The sequence below is a fragment of the Cherax quadricarinatus genome, chromosome 60, assembly GCF_038502225.1.
Source record: "Cherax quadricarinatus isolate ZL_2023a chromosome 60, ASM3850222v1, whole genome shotgun sequence".
Classification (NCBI taxonomy): domain Eukaryota; kingdom Metazoa; phylum Arthropoda; class Malacostraca; order Decapoda; family Parastacidae; genus Cherax; species Cherax quadricarinatus.
In genome coordinates this window covers 4560224-4570809 of record NC_091351.1, presented here as the reverse complement: position 1 = coordinate 4570809, position 10586 = coordinate 4560224, and the positions used below count along the sequence as shown (strand labels likewise).

Genomic DNA, 10586 nt, shown 5'->3' with positions numbered 1-10586 from the left:
GAAACACCTATTGTTTATTTTTCATCACAACTATGATTTGGTTTATATTAGTGAAACTGTTGTAATTTAGGAACTAGGGTAACAGAACACACATGATTACCCAGGTACAAACAAGAAAAATCGACTGTTTTCCAGCATTAAATATTGTGATTATACCATTAATTAGGAACGTGTAGATATAACCAACTAAGTTTGTTAATAACAATGGTTAATAATTGAGACGGTGGTACCAGGTTTTGAAGTGTTCAATCTATAATTTTACCCAGTAAGTCAATACCAAATTAGTGAGGTGAGGTGAGAATAGAGTGTACATGTCAATTTGAATGAGTGAGAAAATGTTTTTTGGGGGTTTTGGAAAACGTAAGTAGAAGATGGTGGAAGGGAAGGGGAAAGTGTAAATAGATACTGTGTTTTGCGATTTGGATTTCGAACTATTAGAATCGGGACTGACTGCTCAGTACATTCAGAAATTTGAGTTCTGAAATCGATTCTCATTCTGATAACAACACCAAGGTGAATTAGGAATCCCCACACCATCGAAGTGTCATGTTTCCAGGAGGTTGTACTTAACACCGAGATATATAATTCAAACTATGTACCACCTCCTTTATGAGCCATAGCGCCATGATGCTCACGTGACGCTTCCCTTTTCCAGACACTACCATATAACATTTTATGTTTACTCATACCTTGTTTTCTGCCGATGAGGATTTTAGATCAAGCTCAAAATATGCAGAAAACTCCTCTATGTGTTTGTCTCCAAGTGGATATATTTTATAACAGCAGTAGTGTAACTGATTCAATGATTCGAGATGAGTTTCATGAGCAGACCTGAGCGAAGAGTGTAGCAAGCACAAGAAGGGCGGTGAGGGTGACCATCACACGCACGTCGAAGATGGAGGTTCTGAAGAAGAAGGTGAGGTAGCTGATGACCATGAGTATGAGAGAGGGAATGTAGATGTTGAGGATGGAGTTACCGAACTGCCTCGTCATGGGCACACGAACCCGAGCCTCACCAGGCATGTACTTCTTGTCCAACAGCACCTTTACTTTTCCGATCTGAGAGAGACACAAAGTCCCAGCTAATGCTTTGTATAAGTTATATATACTACAGTTGTACACCTGTATGAAAACAACTGCATTACTTAGGTATGTTTTGACCAATATTCTGATCCAATTAGGGTTTTACTAGCCAGAAAGAATATTATTATACAATAGTAACTTTCTTAGGACAAAACAAAAAGCATCGAACTCAGCACCACTGGACATTAGTCAGGGAAGACAGTAATTCAGAAGATTATATTAAATGATATGTAATTTAAGTCAGGATTCCCAGATACAAAAAGATGAGCATATTCTTAGTCAGGACATACTGGAAAATCACGTAATACCTAAGCGTCACATGGAGTGAACATCATGTCTTGTCTCCTCACATCCATACCTGGATCCTTCACTGTTACAAGTACAGCGAAGTAGATGTATTTTCTATTCATAGCAGCTTGTCAACCTTACTATTTCAGTTAATACAACGGAATGGACACATAAAGAAAGGGGGCTGAAAATGTTCAAACTCTGTAAAATTATCAAACTGAAAATATAAAGCAAATCAAAGAATTTAGCTAAAACATATGAGCAGTTTCACATATTAAGCTGTTATAAAGAGCAAAGGTCACCTACAAGTATATTTCCCCTCAGAAGTTATCACTTACTGTCTATAACCTTGCGAGGTTAACAAATTATGTTGTATTTATGTCATAGCCAATAGTTGGAACTATCCTCACAGTGCATCAGAATATTTCTTTAATTCCATAATCATATTTTTATGTAATAAACGAGGTAAAATCTGGATATTCTAACATTTAGATAATTTATAGAATGTCTGTGCATAAGGTTTATATAAATAACATATGGAAATTAAGATCAATTAATATGATCTTTGGAGAAAAGATTTGTGAATCATTATTTCATTTACACTCATTTCTTCTTTTATTTTTTGTAGTGCTTAAACTATGTTACTAACAATAACCAGTAGTTGAGGAGGCGTAATAATCTAATGCGATCCATTCTACTTCGTATAATTCTGTGTACTATAGGAAGGCTAACATGAGCCCCACTGTGACCACAAATGTAGGGACTTGAAGGGACCTGAGCTAGAGATCGCCACAATCACGCAGGTGTGGCATTAATACTGTATTTTAATATTCGGATTTCGAATTAACAAAATCGGAACTACCAGCTCAATTCATTTAGGAATTTTCAGTGTCATGATTACGAGTTGTTTGGAGCAATTGACATTAATTTATATGCAGACCTTATATTCATTGAGCACTTCGCTTCCCAAGTAGTCAACAGAGGAATTTGAGTGGACGTCGAGGAAGGACACTTGGCCAGACACAATCTGAAGGTGGATGTCACAATACTGGTTGTCAAAAGGGTAGAGTGTGAGGTCGAACTGGCAGGCGTAGACCGTACTGTACTTCCTGCTCACTGATAAAGGATTGTCTTCTCCTGAGTACATGTCCACTGTGGAAACAATGTACAGGATGTAGAATACATTTAGAGTGTGATGCAAGTGAACAGCACGATGATAATTAAAAATTTACTTGCAACTATTTGAAGAAGAATGAACTTAAATTAATCAGTGTTTAAAGTAAATACAATGTGTTTTAAATGATGCCTAACCTTCGCCCGCTGCACCTTCGTCCCTGCCCAACGCTGCAGTTCGTCTTTCAATGAGAGTGTTGGCGTCTATGGCCAACAATGCTTGATCGATGGTGTCTGTATTGAGTAGTTTCACCAGTGGGGACCACAACTTCATCATTGTGTCTAGACGTGGGCTGTTCAGACTGGCATTTGATTTAAGATTATAATATTGAAGCCTGTTATCAAACCAAATCATCTCTATTTCATAAGATAATTTCATGGACATTTGCACTGTTTGGACGTCTATAGATTTTATAACAACGTTTATAATAACAGGGAGCTTCGAGTCTTCCTTCCCTGGCACCCTCGGAGGCAAGTTCTGATGGTAGTCTTGGGGGAACAAGATGAGTTCACAATCCAGCTCGTCACTTCGATCTCTACAGTCATATTTAAGATCACACCGGTAGTGGTGAGGGATGCAGGTGCCGTCGTCACATGTATAATGATCAGAGCGACAAGGTGTGAGCAGCATGCGACGTCGACCACCACTTTCCTGGTCACACACTTCTCTCTCCAGCTGCCACCATCTACGACCCATTGGAAAGTCAGGATCAAATGGCTCCATTTTAGCTATGGTGTAGTTTTGCACTGCATTAATGTATATCCAAGTTCCATTCACTTTCTTAATGTGATTCGATCCGTAGCTCCTGAAGATCAAGCCACCATATTCCTCCTGATATGCCACAAAGTAAACATTACGGAGTTCTGGTTCACAACTGCCGAGTAAGGAAAATCTCTGGGGTTCAGTAAATGTACAAAGTGCACATCTCTTCCAGGCGCAGTCATCGTCAATTAAGCCGTCTTTTCGCACTGCTGCACAGTTTTCATATCTATAACCATTAGGTTCGTCTGGTGACCAGTATGAAGAATTATCAATTAAATTCTTATCATATGAAGCTACCCACACATTCTCTTCCTTTTTGTCATTGAGTGGACTCCAGATGTATAGAGGACAATGGTCACTATTAGGCCACATGGTCTCCGACAGCTTGTATAGGTATTCTGCGTCCTTTAAGCTGGATATGTGTGGCAGGTGGGTGCCAAGGGCCTCACAGACGTACTGGCCCGTATAATCCGTGACTTCTGGAAACCAGAAATAAATGTTACCCACTTCCTGCTGGCAAAATTTTTCCAGTGGCATGTCGTAAGAGGTTACGTTGCGGAGTGTCCAGTTAGCCTCCCATGTGATGAAGTTCCCTTGGGGATCAGTTTGACAGGCTGCCATCTTCTTGATTTCTGTGACACTCAGTATACTGTCCCATACGTTAACCTGTCAGTATACAGATCAAGAAATTTTTCATCTAGAAATTGAAGAGGGCATAATGGCTTAAGTCAAAACATATCTAAATTTGATGCATAACCACATGAGACGGAAGATAAAAGTAAGAAAGTATATAATAACACTCAAAAAAAAGACAAACTAACAAAGCAACATTAAAGTTTACTAAGAATAAAACAGAAACTTGACATAAAACTTCACCGATAAATCATGGAAGATGCAGGGAGGAAAGGAAGGAAAGAGTGAACAACAAAGATAAGAGAAAATCACAACGACAAGGTAGGAAAGACTGTTCTGGAAATCTTTACAAACTTATTCAACACGGGGGAAAAATATTTAACCTGTTTCATTCCTATTATAAAAAAAAAGAAGCTTGCGTGGGAACAATGTGTTAATATGTGTAAAGATGGTGCGAAATCGAGAGAGGTGTCTAGCAATTTCTTAGGTAAAAGGAGACAAGTGCGAGTAATGTGACATTTTACTGGGGCAACGTTTCGCTCACCAGGAACTTTGTCAAGCCAATGACAAAGCTTTACAAAGCTCCTGGAGAGCCAAATGTTGCCACAATAAAATATCACATGTGCCCTTTTGACTCACGAAATCATAATGACACGATATCAAATAAACCATACCACGGGCGGGGTTAGAACCCGCTATCAGAGAGTCGGTCTGGAGTTTTATGACTCTCTGATCGCGGGTTCTAACCTATCCCGTTGTATGGTTTTCTTTGTTTTCTTTTATCTAACAAATACACCAGACCTCTCCAGAGGAGCATATTTAATGTGATACACTAGTGGCTTCTACAAGTATGAGATTGTTATTATAACATTTGCCAGGAGACAGGACAAGTGTCTCCTGACACGGGTTTCAAACATACTGGCGACCCCCTTTAAGGTTATTGCAAATATAAGAACGGCCTTTTTGAATCAAAACAAGAAGTCGTTCAAGAAAGAAGTCGTTCAAGAAACAAGAAGTCGTTCAAGAAACAAGAAGTCATTCAAGAAACAAGATGTCGTTCAAGAAACAAGAAGTCGTTCAAGAAACAAGAAGTCATTCAAGAAACAAGAAGTCGTTCAAGAAACAAGAAGTCATTCAAGAAACAAGAAGTCGTTCAAGAAACAAGAAGTCGTTCAAGAAACAAGAAGTCATTCAAGAAACAAGAAGTCATTCAAGAAACAAGAAGTCGTTCAAGAAACAAGAAGTCATTCAAGAAACAAGAAGTCATTCAAGAAACAAGAAGTCATTCAAGAAACAAGAAGTCATTCAAGAAACAAGAAGTCGTTCAAGAAACAAGAAGTCATTCAAGAAACAAGAAGTCGTTCAAGAAACAAGCTTATGGTACGTACGGCTCTTAAAAAAAAAAAAAAAAAAGAGATCTCGGGAGAAGCGGGAATAAAATGCTTGTAAGAATTAAATGTCACAAATAACCATAACAGAGAAAAATCATCCAATGAAAATTAAAGTTGTATCATAATAATAGCTAGAAATAACATTAGTAAATGTAAGAGTTCACACAATTAGCAATAATAATAGTGCATTTTTTTATTTTTATTTTTTTTGTAAATTTTTTGTAAATTTTTTGTAATTTTTTTTGTAAATAGCAGGTAAGCATTAGGTAAGACAATTCTTATATTCTTATATTTTTGCTAACCGCTGTGGTATAAACCGCTGGTAATAAATACCAACAAGTTGCTTTCGTGTCTTTCTAAACCATGCTAACCGCTAAACCCGTGGGGTCCATTCAGCGCACAGAGCAGTGGAGGGTCGATCCTCCGTGTTCTAATCGTTAGACGAACGTCCAACTCTTACCTAGTAGACTAAGGGAAAAATAACAAGAAGTAGGTGATCAAGACCCGAAACGCAGCACAAATCTTTATTAGTAGAACGTTTCGTTCAAGGACGGTTTTATCATAACTTGCTAAAAATCTCCCTGAGCGAAACGTTTTTAATAAAGGCTGACGCTGTTTAGTGTGCCTTTGCCATTTACAAGGCAAGCATTATACAGGAAGTTACCTGAGTTATGTCTCCACTGTAACTCTCCTCAATGGCTTGACCATTACCCACAGCAGCGTAATCGCCGAGTGCTGGACGGTTGACGTTGTAGGAACCGTTCCTTACCATCACTCCGTCAATGAAGGTCTGAATCAGGAAGCTGGTGTGGTTGTAGGTAAAACAGAGGTGATAAAACCTGAAAGAAGTGCAGTTCCGTCAATGAAGATGTGAATCAGGAAGCTAGTGTGGTTGGAGGCGAAACAGAGATTGTAAGATCTTTAAAAAAATGCAAATCCGCCAAGGAAGGTCGGAAACAGGACGGTGGTGTTGTTATAGGTGAAACAAGATTGGTAAAACCTGAAGACATGCAACTTTTTTATGCTTAATGCTTCTCGATAACTTACTATCTAAATCAATAAATAAATATTTAAGAAAACACACCAAAGAATTATAAGCGAACTCACCTGAAGGCCCACAGTTGGTGGTCCAGGGGCATAAAGTGCCAGGTGTGGGAGATGGCTACTCTCACCTTGTCCACCCACACTTCTGCTGTCACCACCCCCACACCAGCCCATCAGTACATGTAAAAGAATAATAATTCATCCTGAAGGCATGCTGATTTGAGGTCATTTGTTTTCCATTGGTTATATTATTCACTATTAATTAGATTCAGCACTCGCTCTGCCTCATGCTTTTAATGTTGAATATTACTCATGTTGTACTTTACTCTTGCAGTACAAGTTAGACTCTGTAAAAAACCATACCACGGATGGGGATAGAACCTGCGTTCAGAGTCATAAAACTCCAGACCGACGCGTTAGCCACTGAGCCAGCTGGCTCTGATCGCGAGTTCTTTCCCCACCCGTAGTATGGTTTGTTTGCAATAGTGTCATTACGATTTCGTGAGCCATTAGACTATGTAAAAATGGTAAAATGTGTGTGTGTGTGTGTGTGTGTGTGTGTGTGTGTGTGTGTGTGTGTGTGTTTATACAGCAATTTGAGAAATTTCTCTTCATGGGGACAAGTTATCCACCAGTCAACTCTTCTCTCTGGGTGATTGTTTAAATTATTCTGCATTTAAGCTGATTATATTATTATTACATAAATTGTAAAGCACTAACATTGTAGGGGTTATACAGTGCCTGTGGAATGTGAAGCAATCAAGCTTGAAACATGAAACAAAGAACAGCTCCATTTCCTTAGATCATTAGCCCTCCAGCATCAAGGCAATCTTTCTTCCTACACCCTTTGAAGGAACATTAATATGAGCACCTCTTTGTAATAATTTATCTACCAACTAGACAGTTTATTGCCTATTTAAAGGAACTTACCAAGAAAATTATCCTTCGTATAAGTGATAATCTGCAGGTGATCAAAGTGAATCTTAGGTATCAAACTCAAGAGGCAACTCACCTCCTCTCAGCATCCAATATCGATCTTTAACACTGTCGTACAGAAAGAAGAGCGTGCCCCGTTGATGAAGGTAAAAAATCTTGAATCTAACGCAGAACGTGAAAGAGTAGAGTTCTCTGGACCTGCTGAGACTTCCCTGATATACTGCCACGCTCTCCGAGGCCACACCGTCCTCTTGAAACCTCAGTACCCTCACGCTCTCCACCCACGCTGACGGAAATATAGTGTAATTACTTATCTAACTGGTGCTAGTGCTGGGCGTTAACCTTCATTTACATAAGCACCTTACAGCGATAGTTAATTACGAGTGACGTAGAGATAGGCTAGGCTTTTTTATAATACGAGACTCAAGACAAAATATTTGGAACACTTTATGAGCAACTCTCGAAAAACAAGGTGAAGACTATTTATTACAGTTATATTTGTAATTGTTTTTCCTGTAAATATGTTTCTGTGACAATGGCGTTGTGAAATCCCTCAACGTAAGAGATCAAACACAAACTGCAATTCTCTCAGTGTTTAATGACGTCTTTAAATAAGATTTACGTCAAACTGATTATGTAGTAATAATAAATCTAGAGAGTCCTAACAAGATCTTTCTTCAGTAAAATTTTGTACGTCGTATTACTGACTGGACAGCAGACATGGTGATACTGACAGTAATTAGATAAAGACACATATGCACGGTTTAAAACATTTATTGAAGAAACGTTTCACCACGACTGACAGAAGCAGTAACTCGTTGAGAAACATTTCCTCAATAAATGCTTTGAATTATGCCTGTGTGTCTTTACCTACAATATATTATTATTTTCACAGATCGATGGCATTGCAAAAGCTAATATAACACTGTTCTTTTTTGGAAACATATCAGTAGCAAATGCTCGTTTATATTATTAAAGTGCTCGCTGGCACGTGTCGTTTTTCAGTCAAAGTATGTTCAATTATATGAATATATATAAAAAAAATTACATAGAAAAATGAGGTATATCCAATTTTTCTTTTCTCTTTCTTATTCCTGCTATGATAAACACGCAAGCATTGCGTTACGGAAGGCCAGGCTAACAAGTTTTCTATGATGTGCATCTTTCTATGACTGTCTCTTGAGGCTGATATTCACAAGAGTATTCACCGTTACTTTAGAAGAACAGTGGCACCAAGCTACCTACACTTCCACTCAGACTAGAAGGTATTGGTGTCCGCAAGGCATCACAGGTCGTGCTCTCTGCTTTCCTATCTTCATGTGTGGAATCCAGTGAACTTGTAGCAGTGATTCTCTCTGAACACCTTAGGCACAATGTTGGGGTTCGTGACCAAAAGTTCATTGATGAAGACATGATCTGGGATAATCTAACGGGCTGTGGAATCAGACATGTTTCCCCAACAACTATAAACAGTCACACTGAAATGGCTCAGTAGTGGAAAATATAGCCTCAACAGTGCTGCAGCGTGTCGGGTGGACCCAGATCTCGGCTCCTGGTAGTGGTTTGCTGTTGGCTGTTCCCAGTTCCTTCCCTGGCACACGTCTCGACCCACAGACCATCCGGATTTGTGTTGCCCTTCACCTTCACCTTCGCCAAACAGGTGTATCCGAGGCAGTGAATCTGCAAGAACGATTCGGGCACCAAGACATGAAGAGGTAAATAATAGCATCAAGCGAAGCCTCACAACAGTCGGATGCCCATCAATAAGGGAGCCATCTCAACTATGTATATCCGATGGCTACCAAAAGCATTCAGATGGAATTACCCTTCAAGCCTGGGCAGACAACATGCAAGAGGCGTGAAATACACATGTGCAGCCACAATGGCTGATGCTTATCTTCAATACAGCAGGGAGGGAGGAGGGGCAGTTTCCAGTTTCCAGTTTCAGGGAGTCCCAGATGACTAGTAAATATGATGAATGTGCACTTCATTGTAAACTTGTTATCATAGCTTCAGAGAACCTTTGTTGATGTTAGTATATTCACCGGGATTTCGTTCCTGGCGATTATACTATCATCAATATCATCATCATCATCATCAACCCTTCGCGCTTCTGTGTAACTAATTAATGGTCTAAGTCGGAGCGAAACGTAGTTATAAGTTTCTCTCTCCTATGTGCGGGTTATTTGTGCCTTTTTGTTCCTTATTCATTACTATTATTTACTATTCTTATTATTATTACTATCGTTATTATTATTATTATTACATTTATGGGGAGCACAAAACCCGTCGAAATCGTACAACGCCTGGGGAAATAAAAATCATTTAGGTTCGATTCAAGGAATTAGAGAGAAGGTTCAATTCCTTATATCAAGAGCATTATTTACATAAAATATTATTGATATTCACTGGGAAGCGCTAAACCAAGTGGATCATACAGCGCCTCGGGAATGAAAGAAAACCCAGGCTTGATATTAGTAAGGGGAGGGAACACTAATCCTTGAATCAAGAGCCTTTCACAGACATCAAGGCCCCCCCCCCGCCTTTGAAGGGAGGATTCATTACAAAGACGTAAATGCTGGACGTATCTGGTATGATCAAGACATTTTGACATGTAGGTATTTGGCCAAAATTCGCATGTATATATAATGATGTAGTCAGTAGCCACAGGGCTTCCACCCTTCACACAGTACAATGAACACCTCAAAAATGCAGTCGAAATTCTAAATTTATGTATTAGATTTTCCTCCGCTGAAAAGAATATTTCAGCGACAATACATATATTGAATATCTTTCAATTTAAGATTCAGCCTTTTCTTGAGGTTGCGAGACAAGAAGGTGTACAAGAATGTTCTGGGGCATAACAGTATACTTACGAGGCACTATGACGGGATACAGTATGTAATAAATATGCAATGTACCACACTGCAGGACTCAAGCTGACAGACTATCATCTAACAAGGTTAAATAAGACGCGCAAACTCACGCATGTACGAAAACGCCAACACAAACTGGTAAGCATACAATCACGCAAGCACATTGGCTCGCGCACACATACACACACACGCACACACTCACAGGTTTGCAACAAGGCTGCTTCCAGAGCTAAGGAGAATGTCCTATGAAGAAAGATTAAGGGAAATCGGTCTGACGACACTGGAGGACAGGAGAGTCAGGGGAGACATGATAACGACATACAAAATACTGTGTGGAATAGACAAAGTGGACAGAGACAGAATGTTCCAGTGATGGGACACAGAAACAAGGGGTCACAA

The 10586-nt window shown here is 39.3% G+C and overlaps 1 protein-coding gene across 1 annotated transcript in view; it reads right to left on the bottom strand.

Annotated features, from left to right (window-relative positions):
• The window catches only part of LOC128694519 (uncharacterized), a 52781-nt gene that overhangs the window by 15209 nt on the left and 26986 nt on the right, over window positions 1-10586 (bottom strand). Inside the window, exons 2-7 of the mRNA XM_070097841.1 lie at window positions 7388-7597; window positions 6439-6520; window positions 5996-6170; window positions 2683-3973; window positions 2312-2523; window positions 832-1059 (exon numbers count right to left, since the gene is read on the bottom strand). Of these exons, the coding sequence (XP_069953942.1) occupies window positions 832-1059; window positions 2312-2523; window positions 2683-3973; window positions 5996-6170; window positions 6439-6520; window positions 7388-7597 (2198 nt within the window). The remainder of the gene's footprint in view (window positions 1-831; window positions 1060-2311; window positions 2524-2682; window positions 3974-5995; window positions 6171-6438; window positions 6521-7387; window positions 7598-10586) is intronic.